At 39.7% G+C, this 24,153-nt stretch overlaps 1 protein-coding gene across 1 annotated transcript; it reads left to right on the top strand.

The window, feature by feature from the left end:
• The first annotated feature begins 3,951 nt into the window (after positions 1 to 3,951).
• cds2 (CDP-diacylglycerol synthase (phosphatidate cytidylyltransferase) 2) lies at positions 3,952 to 24,130 on the top strand. Its single transcript, XM_056377378.1, has 13 exons — positions 3,952 to 4,165; positions 9,934 to 10,076; positions 11,215 to 11,311; positions 11,811 to 11,908; positions 12,849 to 12,988; positions 14,750 to 14,808; positions 15,481 to 15,563; positions 15,846 to 15,933; positions 16,157 to 16,225; positions 17,020 to 17,172; positions 18,595 to 18,714; positions 19,023 to 19,126; positions 20,179 to 24,130. The coding sequence occupies exons 1-13, from the start codon at positions 4,094 to 4,096 to the stop codon at positions 20,312 to 20,314; spliced, it is 1,362 nt and encodes a 453-aa protein (XP_056233353.1). The 5' UTR covers positions 3,952 to 4,093; the 3' UTR covers positions 20,315 to 24,130.
• The last annotated feature ends 23 nt before the right edge of the window (positions 24,131 to 24,153 follow it).

Below are 24,153 nucleotides of genomic sequence, written 5' to 3'. Positions count from 1 at the left end.
TTAAAATATTTAAAGAAAATTTGTGGAAGCTTGGCATAAATACAGCAAAGCCAGAACACCTATAGAGTAACATGGAAAAAACAATTAAATATTCCTTACATGCAACATCAATTTAGTTTTATGAAAATGACAGAAAAACAGACAAAAATTCTTTCTTGTTCTAAAACTGGCAAATAACAAGGACAACATAAGAAAATTGGAAGTTAAAAGACTGTGTCAAGTGATGGCGAGTGTGATTATCGACTTGCCTCTAAAGCTTAAACAATTAAAGATCACCTCTGATGGAAATCAAGTTTTTAACCTTGTTAACATTCATATGGGGTTTTTTATATAATACATGACATATCAGGGGCAAAACAAGCAGTCAACCTCATAACTGAGTGTTTCTACCTTGGAGCTGCAGGGAACCAATGACAGCCTCATAAAAACAGATTCAGACAGTCAGGGTTTCATACATCACAAACCTCAGGAACCAATCCTGTCAACTTGTGGGGACGAGGGGGCGGGGCTAAATAAACCTGAAACCTTATCAGTACAGATAGAGAGAGTTTTCATTAGCACAACCACTAACACTGTGTCAGCCAGTGCCAGCTACAAGCTAACAAACAACATAAACAAACAGAAGATGCTAACTACGCTAACTGTTCTGATACGACTATTAGTCTCTGATTCTGGTCTCAACAGATTCCTCATCTGAGTCTGGGTCTGACTGAGTGTCAAACATGTGGCTGAGTCTCTCTGATGTTTCCTGCTCTAACCATCTTGATACTCTCTGCTCTTTCACCTGTCAACCTGGAGCAAGCAGGTGGTGGGCGGGGCACAAGGTTGAGCCAGATTTCTTCCAGAGGAAGTAAGTGAAGATGTTCATCCGTGTCTGGAGAGGAAGTATAATGAAAAGAAGTGAAATTGCAGTCTGTTTACTGGGAGAAAAGAAGTGTTTTTCTGAGTATGTACTTGGTCTTTAAGGCAAGTTTATTTGTACAGCACCTTTCAACAACAACTCAATTCCAAGTGCTTTATATAATACACAAAATGCAACCTAAGAACATATAAAAAAAACATAAACAGGATTTAAAAGGATTAACCTAAAATAGGCATAAAAATAAACCAGGCCTGCCTCAAGATAAGACACAAATAAAGTGGGAACAGAGGCAGAGTAGCTACAGTACGTTGACAGGTTTAGTTCTAATGTTTTGAACATGACCTGCACAGGTTCCTTTTATCTTTATGCAAAGTGGTCTGTAGTGGTCTTTATGCAAAGACCACTACAGGTAACTGTGGCAACACATTTTGTAAAAATGTTGCAAAAAATCAAAGAAAGTCATGTAAATCAGCTCAGACGAGGAACAATAGTTTCATTTTTTGATAACTAGTTTATGTAACCTAAAGATTAGTCTGTCAGATTTTGCAGATTGTTGTCTGGGTGATGTATGAAGATATAAACTGCATCATCCTGATGATCCTAAAGCTCCCTCTTCTGTTTCACAGCCATGTTAGGACCATTCATCACTGACTACAGAGCCAGCGAACACACTACAGTACGGTGTCAGATCCTATTGAACTGTTATATTTGAGCTGCAATGCTCACCTCCTTTTACTTCTGCTGCAACAGTGGTAGCCCATTAAGTATTTATAACTGCTGGCTTCTGTCAGGCAACAGGACTGACACAAACACGCACACACACACATGCACGCACGCGCACACACACACACACACACACATTCCTGGAGACCCACTAACCTTACCTAACCTTAATCATAACTACTTCTTGCTTAATCATAACTACATGGGCACACCCATACCCATACCCATACCCACACACACACACACCCACCCACACAAACACACACACACACACGCACACAATTACAGTGAGCCTTTGCTGCCACTTGGTGTTAAAGGTGCAAATTACAGATAGTTTAAAAGAAGCAGACGACCAGGACCATCACACGCCTTGTAGTCTTCATGGAGACTTCACTGACTGACATAGACCTCCATTGAACTGATAATACGCTTGTCCAATAAATGTTATTGAGTTTTTAAAAAGAAAAACGGACCCACAATACCTACTCATGAAGAGCAGGGGGTATTTTTGTTGCTTGGAGATTTTTAAAAGTTTTACTTTTATTTCAGCTGGTCATTATTATTATTAAAATTATTATTATCATAAAGTTAAACACTTACTGAATACAGTCTGTCATCATACCGAAAATGTGAGTGTATGACATAATATATGACAATAGTAAAATTAAACATTCAAAAGGCCTCATTTGACTAAGAAGAAGAATTCTGATATATATATATATATATATATATATATATCCCCAGTTTCCCTCTATTTTGGCCACAGTTGACTTCACATACAGTCATCTTTACATCTGTGAGAGTGTTATATATGACAGCACTTAGTGGCACGTGCTTTTGGAGGCAAAGGTATATGGTAAGTATAAGGTCATGAATTAAAGTTCCTACACACAGGTAACAGGGGGACAGAAACAGATTGCTCTCAGTTTGTTATGGTGACTGGAAACTTCATGTGGCCAGTCTCAAATTAAGATAAATTAAAACATTAACTCTCTGGTCTTTCTGACAATCAGTGGTCACAACCTTCTTGTTTCAGCTGCCCTGTTCTCCATCAACATGTCGATCCAGGGTTGGTCTCTAGGGGGAGGTAGTTGCCCTCTGACAGGCAGTGTAGCTGATTGAATGGAGCTGAATAAAAGGTGCTATTTGAGACAGGAACATTTATAGGCTCACATGAGAGTTGATTCCAGCTCCACAATGATGCAACAGCGCAAAACACCATGTTACAGTTCCTTTATCTTATTGTAGGAAGAGTATTTCTGGTTCATTATGAAATAGTGGCAGCACAGTGGGAAACAGTTTTTCCATTGCAAAGCCTTTCTGGGGTCATTCTCTTTAACTTGCACTGCATATTTTAAGTTTACCATTTTATAACTCAGGTGCTTCACAGACAGATTATTTTGGATTCTTTCCTTGCTAACTAAAGGGTGGTGTCGTAAAAAGTAATGTAAACGCATAATGTAAAGTGTCACAATACTTCTCCTCTCTGTTGTAGCTCCAGGGTGTTTCCTTAAACTGGCAGCCTGTTATAACTGGACTGGGCACACTGTCCACAACTGTTCCTTATTTCACAATAAGGAGGTGAAGCAAACGTAGTGGAAGAAACCAATTTCTGACCATGAATCTGCTGAAGAGGCCTCTCTTGTGTAATTCTTAACAAGGAATTCTCTGATTTCTTTTCTCACTAGAGGGTGGTGTTCAAATAGTTTCTTTGTTTTATGCTTCTTGTTTTATTGCGCAAACAGTAATCATTGCATTGTTGTTACTGTCAGGACACCTGCCAACCTTGGAAGAGATCCTTATTGTGTGTCTGTTCCCAAGGAATTTTCCACTTTAACTCTTCAGATAAGTTTTTTTTTTTAACAGCTACCCTTACAGCAACACATGGTTCAACAGTGTTTAACACAGGTTACCAGCCCGGTTGGGCAAGGTAACGTTAGCAGAGAAAAGTCAATCAGCTAACGCTAGCGCTAACTAGCAAGCTTGGTTAGCAAGGTGAATCTGTAATTCACATTAACGGTGATATCAATATTATATATTGTAATATTGCTAACCCTTCGTGGTGCATTATGCACATTGTATACTTAACTAAAAATGCATATAAAGTGCATTACATCTGGAAACCATGAAGAAATTGAACATTTACTTACTGAAGAAACTGGACACCAGAATCCTTGGAAGCTCTGTTAGTACAAAAAAAACTTCGGAAAAACTTTATTGATTTAGTATTTCATGATAGAAGTTGAAGCTTTTTGACAGGGAGTGTTTTTGAGACAGATTCTTTGGATCTATCTATCTATCTACTACATGGACTTTATTTTGAAAACCGGAAGTTTTGTTTTTCGTTTATTCCTGGTTAAGTGATATTGACTGGGTTCTTCGTGTGAACAGTGTTGCTGTGCAAAACCTTACCAGGATCGTAGCAGAAGATCTGTCAGTCACTATAACAAGTTTGTGTGTCGGAGCCACAGGACCTTCGCTGTTGTCGTTAAGCTACGATCTGCTAAGATGACAGAGCTGAGGCACCGTGGAGCCAGAGACACCGACCCAGCGTTACAGCAGCAGCCGTCAGAGGACAAGGTAGCCTTAGCCAAGAATCAGTCCTGCCATTTGAAGTGATGCTAATGCTAGCTAGCCAGCCAGCTATCCTAATGCATTAGTGTTAGTGGCTCGTGTAACGTTAGCTAGAGGAAAAGAAATGTCTGAATTCATTAAAACACGGGGTTTTCGCGTGTTTTCTTCGGACTCTCTTTCTTACTTACTACAATTTAAGAGCAGATACAGTCCGCTGAAGCGCGCTGTACAAATCATCCGCCAATTTACTGACATTTTAGACTTGATTGGCTGATGCTACTCACCGTCTTCCTGGGTGTGTTTTCGTCGTGAAGACACCAGGCAAGCCACTTGCAGAAGTTAAAATTGGATTGCATTTAGCTCTGCTTTCTCTATCAGGTATATGCCGATGTATAGAATCGCTCTCCTTCTATACTATAAAACTTAGACTGTATTTGAATCGTCTTCTTTACTTGCTGCTGAGCAAAGCAACAGTAAATTCTGAAGTATTTGACTGATGCCTGGTGAGCTATCCACATACACTGTCCCACATCAGGACTACATTAGCACTGAAAAAGCCTGATGGGCACCTCTCCATATCTGTTATCTGGTGTCTTTGCTGTGAACTGTTTGTTTTTCCACCAGCTTGTTTACTGTAGGACTGCTAAACGACCAATGTAACAGCCTTAGATTGACTAATCTGAATGCTACAATAATAAGTCATACTGCCTTAGGTATTATATTAATCTCCTGTTGTGCTGAAGCTGAAGGGAAATAAATGCATTATCTGTGTTAATATGGATTTCAAAGTTGTTTCCCAGTGAGTAGTGTGACCTAGGAGAGGTGTGTGGTAATGGTTTGATGGATCTATCTAGGACATGAGGACGAGATTACAGAAAACTGGAGAACAGCTTAAAGCATATGGGAAATTAGTGGATCAGAGCATCAGCTACATCCCAACGACAAACCACACAGGTCTTTTTAGGGGAATGGTTGATTTAGTGCTTTCTCTGAATGTGCTGCTTTTTACTCCATTTCTCTTGGTCGCTATGTGTTTCAGGACAGTGTAGATAGTACTGACTGAAGTTGCTTTGGTGCTTCTAATGTGGATCAGCAAGTTGTGCAATAAATTCATTATAACGAGTGTCCTATGAGGTGATGTAGAAATTCAGAGAAACAATAAATTATCATGGCTGCTTGAGGTGAGGGAGGCCCACAGACAGATTGATCCACAACATACAGTTTATTAGGTCAGTAGGCTGTTCTGGTGGGTCCCTGTCAGTGACATAATCATCATACCAAGGAAAAGTAAAAAAAAAAAAAAAAAAAAAAGAGGTGAATACTAAATCTGTTCTGGCCCTGCCTTGACATTTATATCTGGATGAGCTTTCCAAGGCGAGCTCTACAGAAAATTACATCAGTTTATAAAAGGTGAAGTACTTTTTATGGTGGTTAGCATAAATAGTAGTACTGTGAAATCAATTCACACGTTAATCACGGAGTCACACTTTGATTAAATTACAAAACAACATACTGGATACCAGCTTGATGCATCATCTGTGTACAGTTCTGTTAAAAGATCTGGTTTCAGTCAGTAAGACTCATTTTAAATACGTACATGGTCTTCAGCTATAAATATTTGCTTCTGATGAACTCAGCACGACACAGCTGAAAACCTGGATGAAAAACCTCATCAAACCTCATCTTTCCCTTTTGTTGCTTTATGAAGGACCCACTATCCTCTGGGTTTTGATGCCCTGGTCTAAAAGCTGTAAAATCCCACTGAAGATGGGACTTGGATCATAATTGTGCCCGTTTTCTCACAGCTCGCAGGTCTAGCCTTTCCTAGTGAATTGGACATAAACAAAACAAAGACACTCAGGGTTGCCGCTCATCTTCCAGAAAGCCTGAAAGGGGAGGAGTGTTTATGTGAAACCAGCTCCTATTTTTAACTCAAGCATCCTGAATGACGGATATCGTCTCCATAGAAACCAGCAGAGGGAGATTGAGTGTGTGTGTGTGTGTGTGTGTGTGTGTGTGTGTGTGTGTGTGTGTGTGTGTGTGTGTGTGTGTGTGTTCCTGTTTAGGCTTCTGCATTTAGTTGGTGGGTTTTGACAGTTACTGGTAGATTATTTTGTTAATTGTTTCCTATAATTTGAAGTGTACATGTAAATTTTTTTCATTTATCTGAGTTGTTGCAGAGAGTTGTGGTGGCCAGTCAGGGAGTCAGTCTTTTGCTTAGCGCTAACAAAGTGATTGTTGCAAATGACAAACTGTGATCCACAACCTCCATATTATATCTTTCTAATGAGCCAACTGAATCCACACAGCAAACTAATCAGTTTATTATAATAAACTTCCTTTCACATTATAAGAACATTAATTCATTTTATGACTTTTTTATTATTAATACATTGATTTTGCACAATAATACGTTTTATGATATAACAGGAAAAACCTCCTTGTTAAATCAGATAAATTTATTATCTAGTAATAACAGGAAAAAATGTGACATAATATATAAAATACCTTGCTATGAATGTGGAAAAGAAGATATTTTTTATCATAACAAGAAACTGTTGGCAGCAATGTTGTGGACTCAGTTGATAATGTGGTCAGAAATACACATATAAAGTGCTTTTACATTGTGAATTTGACTGGTTTTCTTGTTAATGTATATTATGCAGGTCTTTTCAAGAATTTGATAACATGACACTGTATCATAACAAGTGCCCACTGTCCAAAATATAATGGTGTATCATTACATCAGCTGAAGACGCCTGAATGAACCATGACATTGACTATGAATGTGGTGTTGGGGTTCTCATTTATTTATTTGTTATAACATAGATTTACATGCATAAAGAACATAATTTTGAGGTGGTTACATTATCACAGCATTATGTAATGTACCTTTAACCTGTTTAAAAAAAGGTCAGTAAAGTTCAAAATACTGTAGGTTGATAATGACAGACATGTCCCCGGCTCAGTCTTTGCAGCATGTTTGCTGTCACCATTGTGAAAGTAAACGTGTAGAAAAAGGAACAAAAACACAGACGATAGCTCAGTAAAATAAGACAAAATATCTGGCTTGTTATTAATGGAAAATATAAAAAGTTTCCAGCTGCAGTAATATAGCAGTGTCTAACAGTAAAGGATGTGTGTGTGAGACTGAGTGGGCGTCACAGCAAGTCAACCATCTGCTGTGTGACTGTGAAGTGAGAGCTGTGAGCCTAATTTGGTCACCAGCAGCAGAAAGGTCAGTGGGTGGGAAGTGAGAGAAATGAAAGGACAGACTGACCTCTGGAAACCTCTCTGTTCAACTGACATCATCTGATGACCTCCATCCTTTGATTATTGTTACCATGGAGAAGCAGAGAGCGGAGTGTGCTTTAATCAGGTCTCCGTCAAGTGAACAGATGGTTCTGAGAAATCAACAGTATGGATGGAGATGATTTGGCGCAGTGTTTAACCTCCCACACACAACCCTGCACTGGCAGTCCTGCTGCTGTTTGCTTAATACAGTATGTCCATCTCTGATACCGTGAACCTGAGGCAGCGTGTTCAGTGTTGTATCAACATGTGTACAATACAGAAAATGGGCTGGACTGTTCTGACCCACAGGGCTTGGTCCACCCATACAGACGTTTTTACTTATTTTGGCAGACTGGCCCTTCTGAGCGGGTATCTACAAACTGCACTTAATTGTTCACCTTAAGCCCCTCCCCATAACAGAAATTGTCCAATCATAGCTTAGACAACTGAAGCAGTGTGTCTGTTGCTATAGTACGAGTACTTACAACACACAGGGGCATTAACTAAGTATTGGACAAATCAGTTTGTTTGTTTACTATAACATAAGCTACAAACGTTAGCATGCATTGCTAACTAGCTCACTGCCTACTGTAGTGACCTAGCATTTTTCTCCAAAGCTGAGGAGCCCTTTCATTAGCTAACTACATTATTAAATGGTATTACAAGCTATCCAATCACACATCCAATGTTAGGGAGCATAGACAGTACAGTGTAGGCCAGCATTAACAGCTTTGTCCTGCTCTTTTTATTTTTAATTACAACCGGACATGTTACCTGATGTTTCACTAACTCAGTCCTCAACTTCAAAGTGATGTGAAACACAGTCTAAAAATAGGAAAAATAAGGTATAAGTCTAATCTCAGTTTTCTCCTAGTTAACATTCAAACATGGTGCTGTGAGTCCGTAATCACATTTTGATTACATTTTTAATAACAATACTGTATTATAAAAAACAGGGTTATGTAATGCTGCTCCTCACTGACTTGACAAGCACATTGTATCAGCAGGTGAGGATGGGTAACTTGATGCCTGTAACATTTATCTTTAGCCTCAGTCTTTCAGCATTATATCAGGATTATAATTATGCACATTTAAGAGTCTTTGACGGGGATCTCACGGAAAGCTTGACACCTGTAGGAGCAGTAGCAAATGGAGGCTGATTTGTTGTTCCTGTTAGAGAACCTGCACCTCTGTCGCTCTTTGGAACATAGTTTGGTGACCTAAACTAACCCAGTGTCACTTCACCCACCGTCAACCTGAGCAGAGATTTAATCAGGCAGAACTGAAAACACCTGTGAGCCTTTAGATTCTGACCAGTCTGGTTGAATATAAAACCATTTTGTGAAGAAATGCAGGTCAATTTACTATGATTTTCTGCTTTAGCTCTATTGGCAGGGTTATTGAATGTAAATAGCAATTGTTGTCATTTTAGGTATATTTGGTTGCAATTTATTTTATTTAATAACTTTAATAACGTTAATTTTGTTGTTTTACAGTTGTTATATTTGGTCATATCAGTGGGAATGTGTTATAAGTCAAATAATAATCTGCTTGTTTATGTTTTCTTTTTTCATTTTCTTTTTTAACACGCAACTTAGATATATGCAAAGATGGTGATTACAGTCTGATCAAGGAGATATTAACAAAAGTACTTTGAGAAAAGGCTCAGAGCATAAGATTGTAGTGGTAAGGTGAAGTAAGACCACTGCTCACATAGTATCTAATGTATCTCATAATGATAACCTGATAGCCTCTAACATTTAAATGTTTATAGAAATAATTTAGCTTGCGTCTTTCTGCATTAATTCTTATTTCTACCTCTAAAGTGAAGCTGATTTTACGATCTCTGTGTGCAGCTCAGAAAGTCAGATGACAGTTTGTTCTGAATGAAGTTATGTTAAACAGTGAAACATTTAGATTGATGACATTTCTCAGTCAAAGCAGCAGCTTATTCTTTCAGTGGGGAACAAAGTGCAAAATATGTATGTATATCTTTTACTGTAACGGGCGAAAACACCAAGAGCCATGTCACCTAGATACAGTGTTGTGATTTAGTTTGAGGCAGTCGTCATGTTAATAGCATTCACTTCTAGTTTGACGGTTTACATAGTGAAATGAAGAGCTTCACTTACATTCCTTTAGCTCTATAAGTCCTGTGCTGCTGGAACAACACAAATACACTCAAATCTCCTTATGTGGTAGTAAAGAGAAAAAGTAAAAATGTTTGAGTAAAATTAATTGAATATCATATGTCATATACAAGTAAGAGCAATTCTTGAAATATTTCATGGCTTCTCAATCTGAATTCAGGACGGAATAAAGTCAAATATAAATGTATATGAATGAAAAGTGTTCCTGGTGATTCTGTGGTTGCACCTGTGGTTGTTTTGCTACAACATTTTACCTTTACTAAATGTCTTCTTTCTCCTCTGTCTGTCTGTCTGTCTGTCTGTCTGTCTGTCTGTCTGTCTGTCTGTCAGGGTTCAGACAGTGAGCTGAAGGTGGAAAAAGATGGGGTTTCAGACACTGAGGCCAAGGTGGACTCAGGGGTCCCAGAGGTGCCGGTCCCTCCTGATGACACCCCTGAGGTTCTAAACAAGGCCCTGTCCGGACTCTCCTCAAGGTACCATTACTGTAAAAGAGAAAACCAATAACCAGAGCTGTCTATTGAGAATGTGTTTAACAACATGTCTATAAAGCAGAGTGCTGAGCATGTAAAGTAAACTTGTCCTGAATAGATGACAACCAGCAAAAATAAAATGTATACAGTACATGTTTGACACTTGTTATCTGTGTAGAGCTACTAACCTAAACAAAAGGCCCATGTTTGTCCTGGACTTCATCTCAGCACTGCTGCACATGTGGAGGAGTTATGATTCACACAGAGGAATCCCTCCTCACACAGTTTTCTTTGAGCAGCAGTGAGTGCAGTCACACTGTAGAGATGTTAAAGCTGCAAGTTATGGAAAACATATTCACAATGACACAAACAAGGCACTCTGCGCAACACATGGAGGGGATAATGCATATTGAGGTTCCTTGGTGTAAAGAGACATTTATTTTTTATTTTTTTACCTACTCCAAGGAGGTTTTGTTTTCACTTGTGTCTGTTTGTTGGTTTGTTTGATGGTTTGTATATTTGTCAGCAGGATTATGCAAAAAGTAGTGCACCGATTTGCACCAAACTTGATGCAGGGATGGGGCACAGGCCAGGAAAGAACCTTTGAATTTCAGAGTGGATCCAGTTAAAGGGGCGAGCGGGTCAAGGAAAAACCTTTTTTTTTGATCACTTTTCTTACTATATTGTGAGATAAAGCATTTTTCAGTCCGTCAAGAAATAACATTTGGATCCTGATGTTTAATATCAAACTTATTTATGGTGTAAAGAGTTTGGTGCAGATTCAGATATCTGGAACAGGTTGAAGAAAATCTGCTGAATCTGCATTACACACAGAGTTGTACTTAATAGTAAGTATCAGGGCATATGAGACCAGCAGCATGTAGGAATGCTTACATCAGTATTTCATTCAAAATGCAACGAATAAATTTACACAGTAACAACAGTGGTTGCGACACAGCAGTGAGACGATTCATGCAGCTGTATAAAGTGTATAACACTGACATTTTCTGTTATAAGAGCTACACAGACATGTGTAGGTGTGTTTGGGCTTGGCGGAGGTATGCGCTCCACTCAGTGCCATTCTAGTTCACCTTTTTTAATGAGTTGACATTGAACAAGTGTTTGTTTGTGCTTCCTCCAGATGGAAGAACTGGTGGGTACGAGGCATCCTCACATTAGCCATGATCTCCTTCTTCTTCTTCATCATCTACCTGGGCCCCATGGTGCTTATGATGATTGTGAGTACAAACAACACTGATGGTGCTCAAACAGCTTGTTGTGAAATCTTTTTTTTTTTTTGGTCGCTTTTGTGGAATGAAACACGGTTATTAAAATTCATGGTTCAAAATAACGTTTAAGCCAAGGTCTCATATATGTATATATTTATATTTAAGGTACAGACACAGCTCATTTTCTCACTGAGTTGTACATTTTTTCTTGAGGTTCATAGCTCAACCTCTCTGCAGCTCGTTCTGTGCATCTGAATTTGAAAAATGTAATCTGATGGATTAATGAGATCCTGGCTCTCTAATAACACGCAGGACCGCTGCTCCTGTCATCTGGGAATTCCCTTGAAATGGGCCTGCCAGCCATTTTGTGTCACTAGGACAGCAGGCCATGCACACACACACACACACACACACGCACACACACACACACAGGCACACATGCACAAACACACACAGAGCTCTGATGCTTCATTTGCTTTGCATGTGGTGACACAGTTTCTCTGTGCAGGTCCTCTGTGTTCAGATCAAGTGCTTCCAAGAAATCATCACCATCGGCTACAGCGTCTACCACTCCTACCACCTGCCCTGGTTCAGGACGTTGAGCTGGTGAGGAGACACACACACACACACACACACACACACACACACACACACACACACACACACACACACACACACACAGTACACAAGTGCACACACAAACAATTGAGTGTTTTTTACGAAGGTGTCATGAACACAGCAAAAGGTTTGCTTCTTTCTTATTGTTTCATGTTTGTCTCATGTTTTATTTTGTTGCAGATTTCCTGAGGTTTGTTTCCTGACCTGTTTTAATCTTGAGTAGATTGAAGATGATTAAGCCAATCGGCAGAAATACAGTGAATCATCAGCGCTGTTTGATTTTAGCAATAGTGATGTACAGTACAGAGCAGGGGTTTTCAAAGTGTGACACGGTGCCCCCCCATCAAATATAATGCTCCTCAGAAAATGTGAATAGTGAATCTAAAAATGTATGTATCATGTTTGTTTGTGCAGATTTGACTGAGTTATGACTCAGTACAAATGTAGGTGCAAATTGTCACTTCTCTGGCTGCGGCCTGTGTTAGTGAGCTGGATGAATCAAAAGTAACTTCCTGTTGAACACCAGCATGTTCCTGTCCCTGTCACCGCACAAACTATCTTTACCTCACATGTCTCTCTCAGCGCCACCTGGGGGAGGCCTGCCTCACAGTTTGAAAAGCTCTGGTGTAGACAGGTAGAAGAGCCCTGACGTTCACTATGCCTGAAAAACCTGGTGAAGATTCAAAGCATCATGTGCAGTTAGTGCTTTGGAACGGTGGAATATTTGGGCTTGTTCCTTCATGAAGTTTACTCACATGTTAGATTCAAATCAAGCCCTGGAAAAAATATGACGTGTCTTTGCAGCATATTACTGTTTTTTTTCATATTACTGGTGTTTTTCTGCAGGCATAGTGAATTCAGAGTCTGATTAGCTGCTGTCATAAAGCCGTCACATATGTACATTTGCTCCAACCTTTTTGCCCCGCAGGTACTTCCTGTTGTGTGTGAACTACTTTTTCTATGGCGAGACCGTGACAGATTACTTCTTCACACTGGTGCAGAGGGAGGAGCCGCTTCGTATCCTCAGCAAATACCACCGCTTCATCTCCTTCGCTCTCTACCTCACAGGTACAAACACTAGAGGAGACTCGAGCTGAAAATAAAGGTCTGTTCTCATCGATGTGAGGAAAGGACAGACATTACTGGAATAACTTCCTGCAGTGCACAGTGTATGATGTATGAGTTTTCACAGTTGTCTTCTGGTGTTGTAAATGTATCATATCCTGCCAGTGGACCACAAAGAGATGCATGTATTCATTCAATAGTGACTCATGTCAGGTTCCACAATTTGTTCTGGTATAGTATATTTTACTACATAGGCAGAGGGGTATGGGCCAAGTGGAGAAGTCACATGATGCAACAAAACACCAGGACACCAGGGTTTCTAATCAGTAATGTCTACGTGTCCTATTGGAGCCAAAGGTGTCACAAGGTGACGCAGTAGTTAGTGACTGTCCTCAGGGATAAAGAAATGAATACATTAACATTTTATTAAATGATTAGATTAAACTGGTGTTCCCTACAGCAGAGGTCATATATTCAGTTGACTGTTTAGAGTTTGAGTTGATCACATTGCATCAGGAGCTTTCAGGCTCGTCTCAGCTGATCTCAGTGTTTGATTAATTAGATCTTTCCAGAGGGGAAATATAAATAAATGTCCAATTACAAATTGTTCTGTTCAGGAAAAGAGTCATCGGAAATTGAAAAGGAAAATTCAGAGGTGGACAAAGTGCATAGCTCCATTACTTGAGTCACAGTACACAAACTCCTGTTCAAATAGCACTCCACTACAAGTGAAGGTTGTTCACTCTAACTTTTACTCGAGTTAAATTACTGGAGTACTTGTTTACAGATCCTAAAGACTGAAGCAACCTACTGACTGAACTGACTGTAGAATCTGTGGAGTAAAAGCTTGTAGGATGTGATACAAAGCTGATAGAAATGGTCATAAGAACACAATTGAATCAAAAAAAGGAGCCATTGTCGTTTATGTATTTTTTCTGAACACAGCATATGGCCTATTGCATTTTTCAAAACTGACTAAAAGCTCTGCTTCAAAGTAACGAATACTTCATAGAAATGTGGCGTCAAAAGTGCAGTATTTGTCTTTTAAGTGCAGTGGCGTTTCAAAGGAAATGAAACTCAAGTAAAGTACTTAAATACAGTACTGAAGTACATGTACTTTGTTACCGTCCACCCCTGTCAAAACGTAGAACATCAGACTTTATAACTCTGTGGTCTTTGGTGTTACCATATTAGATTAGATACTTCAGAGTTGGTTATTTCAGAGACACTATGGTAACTGGAGAGGTCCCACTTCCTGTGCTACAGGTTTTCTGTCAGTTATTCAGAGCCACTGTAGCTGCTAACTGATGGCAAACAGGATGTGGTGGGGAAGGAAGCACCGTGACTCTCTCTGCCTACTAGATTCATGATGAAACTGAATGGCCTGACTTTCGCACTGTGTTCAGTGTAAGATAATGGTGTCATTCCCTCAAATGCCAGAAAATGCTCAAATCTACAGGACATATTTTTAACATGTTGGAAAAGACTCCTCAGAACGTCTGGTTTGATTTCTTTTCTCCCAGTAAAAGAACTTAGGCACTCGGATACTCTGCTCTGCTACATCCTGTCATGTATACAGCATGAAACTAATGGCTGCAGTAACCCTGAGCTCCTCTCTGCACATTAACACTGGGCTCTGTCTGAAATAGGTCGAGCTACATTTAGCCAGAATTTGACCAAAGATGACCTGGATTCTGAATGAATGAGTTCTGATCACACCCCTTTCATTCGGTTTTTCATACATTATCTGTCCTGCTGTTGCAGGTTTCTGCATGTTTGTGCTGAGTTTGGTGAAGAAACACTACCGCCTTCAGTTCTACATGGTAAGTACCCTGCACCCTGCCTCCTCCTGGCCACCAGCCTCGAGGCCACTGGGTTATTGATGAAGCCGGCCAAAACACAGGCACTCGAGTGAGGGGAGAAGTGGGCCAGAGATTGCTCTAATGGAAATCTCTGGCACATAGTTGATTCATTTAGTGGTGGTGGCCAGAAACAGAGAAATCTGCCTCTGCTCTTGTCAGTGGTTTATTTAGTTTTTATCCTGAGCAGGTTTTACACAAACACAAACATTCCCACCTGACAGTGCGTTTGTCCACAGTCCTCTGCTGTCTGTAAGTGAACACATGAGGAGTACAGCTAGTTCTCACTGTCGAGCAGGAACACATTCTCCACTCACATTGAGGGTGTAATAAAAACTATTATCTGGAAACATTTTGTCTGTTGCTGGCACAACCCTTCACTGTGCAGCCACTGTTCATTGTTAACTTTGGAGGGAGGCAGTTCACACCAACTTAAAGTCATTTTCCTACAGAAATGTCTTAGCAGGAAATCATCTGTCTCAGAAAATGTTGTCGCTCTGTGTCCGGTCTTTGAAGAAATATTCAGAATTAAAACTCAGACATAATAAAGATCAATGAAGATGAATGTGTTTTGAACTGAAATCAAATGTAAACGTGTCCTCGTGTAAACATACCTTGTTAATCTTGTGTCTGCAGTTTGGTTGGACCCATGTGACTCTGCTGATTGTGGTGACTCAGTCTCACCTTATCATTCACAACCTGTTTGAGGGGATGATCTGGTGAGTAAACAATCCTTTATCACCTTTTATACCGTACAGCTTAACCACTTCAGTGTGAATATCATGGCCCCTTCTCTCTGATCATATCTGCCCAGGAAGTAAAATCTAATTATGCTGAAACCAAATTATGTTACATTTTTATGTTGGTTTGAACATGTATCGACCATTAGATATTGAATGAGTACTTTTTCAGATTGCCTCATCACGGATCTCTTGTTGCATAAAAAGTATTTTCATCTAGTCGTAACAATGACTGATGCGAACTCTCCTTTGTGTAAATAGGTTCATTGTGCCAATTTCCTGTGTGATCTGTAACGACATTATGGCCTACATGTTTGGATTCTTCTTCGGCCGCACCCCTCTCATCAAGGTCGGTTTGTAGCATCAGTCTTTTTAGCGCTGTAATATTTAAAGAGTCCTCTCCTCTCTCCAGTTTCGCTTGTAATGCCAGGTCAAGTGTGTGCTGTGTGGCAAACATAATCAGTGTCTAGAGGTCTGGGTGTTGACTTATGTGATTGGACATATTAAAAGTGTTGCTTTGTACATTGTAATATTTTAACCTGCTATCAACATCTGGACTGTTTCCTCTGCAGCTGTCACCCAAGAAGACATGGGAGGGATTCATTGGTGGGTTGTTCGCCACCATTGTGTTTGGCATCATGGTGAGATATGATTTCCGTTCAGTCCTTCAATATTCACTCATTCATGAAACATGACACCTGATTGTGTGTTTATATAAATTAATGCAATGTTGTCATGTTGAGAGGCGGGTGGAGCGGGTCGTCCACTAATTAGAAGGTTGGTGGTTCGGTCCCCGGCTCCTCCAGGCCGCATGTCAAAGTGTCCTTGGGCAAGATACTGCTACTGATACTAGATCGGCATAAATGCTTCTAGTCACCGATCGCCTTGAAACCGATCACCTGTGGTTAATACTAAGGTGTCTGCGGCTGAGAGAAGTGCTGTGTGCTGTGTAGTGTAGTGTAGTCCCTCCTCCCACCTTGTTCACTGCGCCAGCGCGTGACAGGAACTTTTACAAAGTGTGTGTGGCCGACATAACGTATGCCATCTGCAATGCAAGCCAAAAATGATCGGTATCGGCCGTGGATCGGTCGATCTCACGCATAGATGATCGGTTGAGATATATGTTAGCCTGGCTGGGGGATTCAGTATCCAACTATCTTTACATAGTATAATTTTAGACGGTAAAAATGCGACAAAGGTTCATCTACATTATAATGCTCAGACAAAAAAGCACACACAAATAAAAAAACAATTCAGTGTAATTGATGTTTTATTATAGAAAGTATTCATACATTCTGTCATTGTGTTACTTATGAACAGAATTATAGTGAAAATAAATGATTTCTCTTTTTGCTGGGGACCCCCAGAAACCCCCTCAAGGACCCCACTTTGAGACCCCCTAATGTAGAGTAACTGAGCCTTGCTCTCCCTACAGCTCTCCTATGTGATGGCCGGCTACCGCTATTTTGTGTGTCCAGTGGAGTTCAACAACGACTCCAACAGTTTCCAGGTGGATTGTGAGCCGTCTGACCTTTTCCAGCTGCAGGAATACGCCCTGCCCAGCGTCCTGGAGTCTGTCACCGGATGGGTAAGACTCACCTGCAGTCTCCCTCATCTCTCTAGCTTTATCTCTTAAGATCAGTGTTCTAGTCAAACGGATTACCAAGATATTCATAATTCATAGTTTTACGGCCAGTAAGAGTCGTGTTGTAAGGAATGTACAGTTGTGTTCAAAATAATAGCAGTCCCACATCACTAGCAAGATAAATCACTATTTTTGTTTTCAACTTCTACACTGCAAGTAAGTTTCTAGAAGGTTTAGTAAAGGTATAGAAAACCAACAGACCCAACAGGCATGACGTGCATGCTGCTGATTCTGTGAAACTGAATCATTTACTGAAAGGGGCGTGTTCAAAAAAATAGCAGTGCCTCAGTTCAATTAGTGAGGTTTATTTAAGGATCAAGGCAACTGACGCTGCAAATGCTGGCTGTGCATTTGTCCTTGGAAAAACAGAGTAGACAGTTTGTCAGACGTCCTGCAAACACTGAATTCAAGCCACAGTGAAGACGGTGAAGCATGGTGTTGCTAGCATCATGATATGGGGATCTTTCTCATACTATGGTGTTGGTCCTATTTATCGCATACCACGGATCATGCATCAGTTTGAGTACATCAGAATACTGGAAGAAGTCATGTTGCCGTATGCTGAAGAGGAAATGCCCTTGAAATGGGTGTTTCAACAAGACAATGACCCCAAACACAAAATCATGGTTCCAGACAAACAGAATTCAAGTAATGGAGTGGCCAGCACAATCCCCGGACCTTAATCCCATAGAAAACTTGTGGGCTGACATAAAAAATTCTGTTCATGAGGCAAAACCAAGAAATGCAGAGGAATTGTGGAACCTAGTACAATTGTCCTGGGCTGCAATACCTGTTGACCGGTCCCAGAAGTTGGTCGACTCCATGTACCACAGATGTGAAGCAGTTATCAGAAACCGTGGTTATGCAACTAAATATTAGTTTATGATTCTAGTTGAATCTTCAAGCATTTCTTCGTTTGTACAGTACATTTTTGACTTTGTAAAGAAAGATGTCAACATTGCTATTTTTTTGAACATTATATTTCTTGACTTTCTGTAAAATATTATCAAATTCAATTACTTTTTCCAATTTTCTTGCTTTGAAATAGAATGTGCAGTGTCCCCAATGCATTTGTGTTCATTAAAATACAATTTATTTGAAGAATTTTGAGATTTACTCACATTTTTAAAAACACTGCTATTATTATGAACATAACTGTATGTATGTATGTATGTTATTTATATCAGGGCCTTACTGTTAGTTTCAGCTCACAGACACAATAAAAAGAACAAATCCAGTTAAGAAATGCAGAACTGAAAAAAGAGAAGAACCCTTTATTAGACTGTTCCACTTTAAAACACTGGCTGTGACATGCTGGTATCTGCTGGTCTGTGTTATTCTAACCCCTCCCTGTCGTCTCCACAGACCACAGTGCGCCTCTATCCGTTCCAGATCCACAGCATCGCTCTCTCCAGCTTCGCCTCCATCGTGGGACCCTTCGGTGGCTTTTTCGCCAGCGGCTTCAAGAGAGCCTTCAAGATCAAGGTAGAGACGAAGGACGTCATCCTGTCATGACTTTAGAGCCTCAGTCACCAAGCATCAAACATCCAGAGGCGTTCCACTCTCAGTCCGCTGCTGTTGTCTGAGGCTTTTCCTGTTCAGATTTGACAAAGCCTCCTCACCTGTGTTGTCCTGCTTGAACCTTTATATAGTCTTACATAGTCATAGAATATAGTGTGTATAGTGTTTGATCACATAGAAATTATTCAATATATGTGTTCCCGATGTATATATTAACTTATTTTATTACTGTTAATGACTTTTTGCATGTTTCCTGTCCTTTGTCCTTCCAGGATTTTGCCAACACAATCCCCGGTCATGGTGGCATTATGGACAGGTTCGACTGCCAGTACCTCATGGCCACATTTGTTAATGTCTACATTGCCAGCTTTATCAGGTAAATACAACATCTGTATGAAATGATGACACTTAAACTTGTTGTATTTGATCTTTGCTTTTTGTCAGATTTTGTCCTGGACATCAACAGTTAATCATTTCAACTCTCTCTCCTCCTCACTCTTACTTCCAAAGTTTTTACTACTGTAGCCAAGCTAGTTAGCCACAGATGCTACAACTGCAGCTTAAGTTAAAGCAGTTTAGCACCATTAAATCTATCTGTTACACTAGACTAAACAAGACTACACTTATAAAGGATTTATAAATGGTTTATAAATATATTATAATATATATTAGGTCATTAATTCTGCTGTTAACACTTTATAAATCATAAATAAACAATCATAAACAAGTTATAACAAAATTCATACATTGATGCAGGCAAGATGAAGTTAATGCTTACCAATTAATCTGATTAATGAGTTACTACCATTCATAACTGGTAAAAGGAGCCTTACTGTAAAGTGTAAAACACATCATTTATTAATGAGTTACTATTATTTATAAACGGTAAGAGGGAGACTTGCTGGTGATGTGTTTTACACAATAAGTTTAACAATAATTTAATGATGATCATTTGATCTGCTATAATTTGATCTGCCAAATGAAACTTTCTGACCATTAATATGGTGACGGTGGTTAATTGTTAGTAACTTAACAAACGTGATGAAGCAGCAGATACAAATGCTCATGATGGAGAATACAATGAAAGTTCAGTAACTAATGAGATATGTGGGCTCACTATTTGGCAAGCAACAGGTCACTGTAGACCTTTTTATTCTAATGTGTTATAACAGCTTATAAATGATTTATAACAAGCTAATTAATAAACTAGTTATAAACCATTATAAATGCTTTATAAGTTTGGTCCTATTGTAAAGTTGTAACTCTTTGAGTATACTGCATGACATGTTGAGAAATCCAAGCTTAATGCTCTTACCATGCCTAGCTACGGTTGCTAAGCTATCGCTTACACAGCACACAATAACTGTCTAGAAGAGGGATTTAGTAATACAACGATGTGTGATTGATTATCTGTCCGCCTTCTCTCAGGGGCCCCAATCCCAGCAAGGTGATCCAGCAGCTCCTGGCCCTCCGTGCCGACCAGCAGCTCCACATCTTCAACTCCCTGAAGGCTCACCTGACGGAGAAGGGCCTGCTGCCAGCGCTGGAGGAGGCCGCCGCCTAGATCCGCCCACACCGGCCTCGCCCTGAAGGGGGAGTCAGAGAGGAGGGCAGCGCCTGTGGGGTCCGTGCAGCCCTGGAGATCTGGGAGACTCGAAGTGCTTTGAGTGAGCGAGAACACATCTGAGAAAAAACAAAACAAATCAACAACAACAACAAAGAAAACCACAAATAACTACAGCCTTGGGTCATTCCATTTCATCTGGGTATGAGAGTGGTGTGTGTTTGTGTTCACACAGTCTGTGAATCATGTTTCTGACACCAGTGTTTTCAGGTTTAGTTAGTGAATTACTGTTACACATTTCCATTATAGACAACTTGTATCTATTCACACTGTTGAACAAAACGTTGGTCAGCTGTACATTTCTACCTGTAAACAGGACACCTTCTATATACCAAGTAATGTGTTAATATTTTACTGTACATTTTTTTTCTTTGTTTAATGCACTGCTCTCAACCCTGTTACTCACTGTAATGTTACTCCAGCTGCCCCCTCCCCTAAAATTTAAGTTTTAATTTTCTTTGTTGTGATTGTTTCTATTTATACATAGATGGTTTTTATATTTGCTATGTTCTATTATATCTTAAGGTCGTGTCTGTGTCTGTTTTATTCAGGCTGAATTCACTTTTACCATCTGCCAAGTGCATTTGTGTGTCACTTTTTTTTTTTTTTTTTTTTTTCCTGTGTTTGTTGCCATTCAACATTTCAAAGCCTCTCGTGCTTGGCCAAGTAATTGTCGTCATGTTATCATGTGTTGTCATGCAGAAATATAAGGTGAATGAGGAGGTTACACTGAAGTATTTGATTGAATCTGACAGACACAGAATCCAGTCTCTGAGGCGGATGAATCCCAGCTGTTGGAGGTTTTTTGCAGTAAGGAGCAGTTTAGCAAAATGGTCTTTTAGTATGAGTGAAGGCCAGTGCGATGAACACCAGCACAATATAGACACACACTCCCTTCACCTGGTTGCTATTTCATGGCAAACGTGGAAGATAGACAGTCATGTTTTATTTTTTGGATTAATTGACGTGATCTGTGTTCAGACTTTTTTTATCTGTAACAATGACCTGTTAAAGGTTTTATACATTTTCAGTGAGGTGGTGAGATTGTTCATTACGGCTTCTATTTGTGACATTGTTGGGATGGGACTGTTTGTACCAGTGTACATGAGGCATGGTGATGGTTTCTACACTGCCAGAATCTGCTTCTGTTGTAACCTCGTCATGTTCACAGCTTCAGAGCAGAACATGTGGCTACCGCTGGTCTGCTCGACTGATTTGGGTGAAACCTTTCCTATAAAGCAGGTGGTTGTCTTTGTAACGCATCTGATTTTTAAGTTTGCCAATACCATCAGATGCTGTATCCCCACCAGGGTTCATCCCCAGGAGGATTCTGGGATGTGTGTGACACTGGCAAATGTCTGTTTGATTTGGTGGTAAAATATAAAAACTGAAGTTCCTTTACTGTTGGTTCATTTCTGTTTTTTAAGTTTTCTAGAAGAGTTTCTTCCACAGTCTGTAGTTATTTTAAAGGAGCACCTCACCGATTCTTACCCCTAAACATCAGTACTACTCAGACTGTCTGGGAAAATAACCCCGATGATGTCATAGTGATGTCATTACGACTGAGCTTGAAATTTTACCTGAAAGACGGAAATACAAACTGGGTTGTGGAATTTCAAATAGTGTGGGCCTTTATGAGGAGGGTCAAATTAAAAAAAAAAAAAAAAAGTTAATTGTTGAGATGCATTATGGGAAATGTAGTGTCCACAAAAAATCAGGTTATCTCGACCTCTGTTTCAATTTTGACAATTCTATGTCTCTTGCATGTCCACAAATTTATGTTGGAACACTCCTTTGAAAGTGCCAACACAGTCTGCTTTGTTATTTTAGTCTGAGTTAAAAATGTTTTTATCATTGTTATTGGAAATATAAATATCATTTGAACTGTGATTGAGCCCTTTGAACTCAAACCGTAAACAGTAATACTCAAACAGTATTGATAGATTACAGCGAAAGTTGGAGAGCAAATTCACCTCCAGTTTCCAACAGACTCCAAAAGGCTCAGATTGTTAATTTAAGTAAATCTGCAAATGGTGATTAATTACAAGTTAATGGGTTGCTATGGAGAAATTATGGTGAGGGTGCTATACAGGGGCTTAGGCGCTGCAGCAAACACTAAAGTACATCCAGTGTACACGAGTCCAACTCTGATTGGACAAAGCTTTGGCTGTAATCATCCTAACATCCTCTAATCACCTCATCTCATTTGTGCACGTTCTCCATTTTGTTTCTATCCAATCAGATAAAAGAATTCATTTCTCCTTGTCAGTGAAGCCAAACGAACTCTGGAGGTCGAGTGAAGCACTGTAAACGTTAATGTAACCCAGACAACTGTTTCTTTTGTAGCAGGGATGTGAAGGTTGGGATCTATGTGTCTCCATATGGTCATCATATAAAAACTCACCAGGGTCAGCTTGGAAACCACTTGCCACCTTAAATTTCCTCTCATCAGAATCTGAATCATTAAAAATATAAGTATATACTTTTAAGCAAAGGACTTACATTTTTGGTAACCCAGAATTTGCTTTTGCTCCATTATGACAATCAGTTTATAGGAGTTGACGTCATTATTTTTTCAGACGGTATAAACCACTCTATGAACCAAGCATGGCTTTACATGTTGTTTTCTTTTTGCATCTGAAAGTCATTCCATTCATTTCTTCACTGATGTGATTCCATTCTCGTCTCTGTTTTTAACTAGTGTGATATCCAACCAGTCTTAACTAGATCTTTCTTACAATATTTATTTTATTTACTGTAAGCAAATCAGACCTTTTCAAAGCTAAGATATTGTACATTTAAAAAAATGTTTAGAGATATGTTGAGTGTTCTTTAGTATTCTTGGTTAGAGGAGTATATAAGTATTATTATTATTATCATAGTAAAAAACATCAAGATAGCAGAAAACTATTTTCTCCGTCTTTTCTTGCTGTGACTTTAGTGCACTTGGGTGTTTTCTAGGCTATTCCTTGATAGCTGTTGTGTGAACCAACTTCTGTGTCGCAGTGAAGCAAGTTGAAGCAATGCTGCGGATACTTGTAGCGCCGTGTTGCATCGTCTCCTTTTGAATAGACAGGAAGTTTCCTGAGAAGTCTGAGGACTGGTGTCTCAGCAGTCGTAAGATATCTCACATTTCTCATGCTTCACCGCCTCTGTAGCGGTGTGATCTTTGAGGTTTTTGTCCCCCCGCAGCTCTGTACTGCCATTTCTCTGTCAGGTGTTACACGCAGCCACTAGAGAGAGCTGGAGCTTGTGTGGTTGGCTTATTAAGTGTAATACTGATGCTGCATCTGAGCAGAAAAGGTTTGACCCTTTGTAACTGCTGTTTGATACATTCCAGTGCCCCTAAAATTGAGGTTTGCTCACATGAGGGATTAATATAAAACTATCAGTGCTTTTGTTTTTTTGTTTCGTGGCGCTCAGGAAACCCCTCTGTGCCATTCTTAATCAACACAGTGCCACTTTGCTGTTGTGAATCCTGCCCAGCCAGGACCCTCTTACAAGGATTGTATGGCAGGTTGTGACTGTCCCACATACTGTGTAGGCTCCCCTCTGTGGACAATTTGTTTTGTTGTTATAGATTCTCTTTAAAAAAAAAACCTGTATGATTTCAGTATATCATTCCTAAACTGTGCAATGGTTTGTGTTGAGTTGTACAATTGTCTAGAGCAAAGTGGTACCCTTTGATGCTGAAATGTGCTTCGCCTTGGTTCAGAGAAAATTAAAGATATATATATATAAAATTAAAAAAAAAAATCATGTGGTTGGCTGTGTGTGAC

Source organism: Seriola aureovittata, chromosome 5, assembly GCF_021018895.1.
Source record: "Seriola aureovittata isolate HTS-2021-v1 ecotype China chromosome 5, ASM2101889v1, whole genome shotgun sequence".
NCBI classification, from domain to species: Eukaryota; Metazoa; Chordata; class Actinopteri; order Carangiformes; family Carangidae; genus Seriola; species Seriola aureovittata.
This window is presented reverse-complemented; position numbering and strand designations above follow the sequence as displayed.

Excerpts from the sequence above, each read along its gene's own strand:
- cds2 (XM_056377378.1), top strand. The coding sequence starts at position 4,094 with ATGACAGAGCTGAGGCACCGTGGAGCCAGAGACACCGACCCAGCGTTA. Across the intron at positions 15,564-15,845 it reads CTGTTTGAGGGGATGATCTG|GTTCATTGTGCCAATTTCCT; the intron begins GTGAGTAAACAA and ends TTGTGTAAATAG. Across the intron at positions 19,127-20,178 it reads TACATTGCCAGCTTTATCAG|GGGCCCCAATCCCAGCAAGG; the intron begins GTAAATACAACA and ends GCCTTCTCTCAG.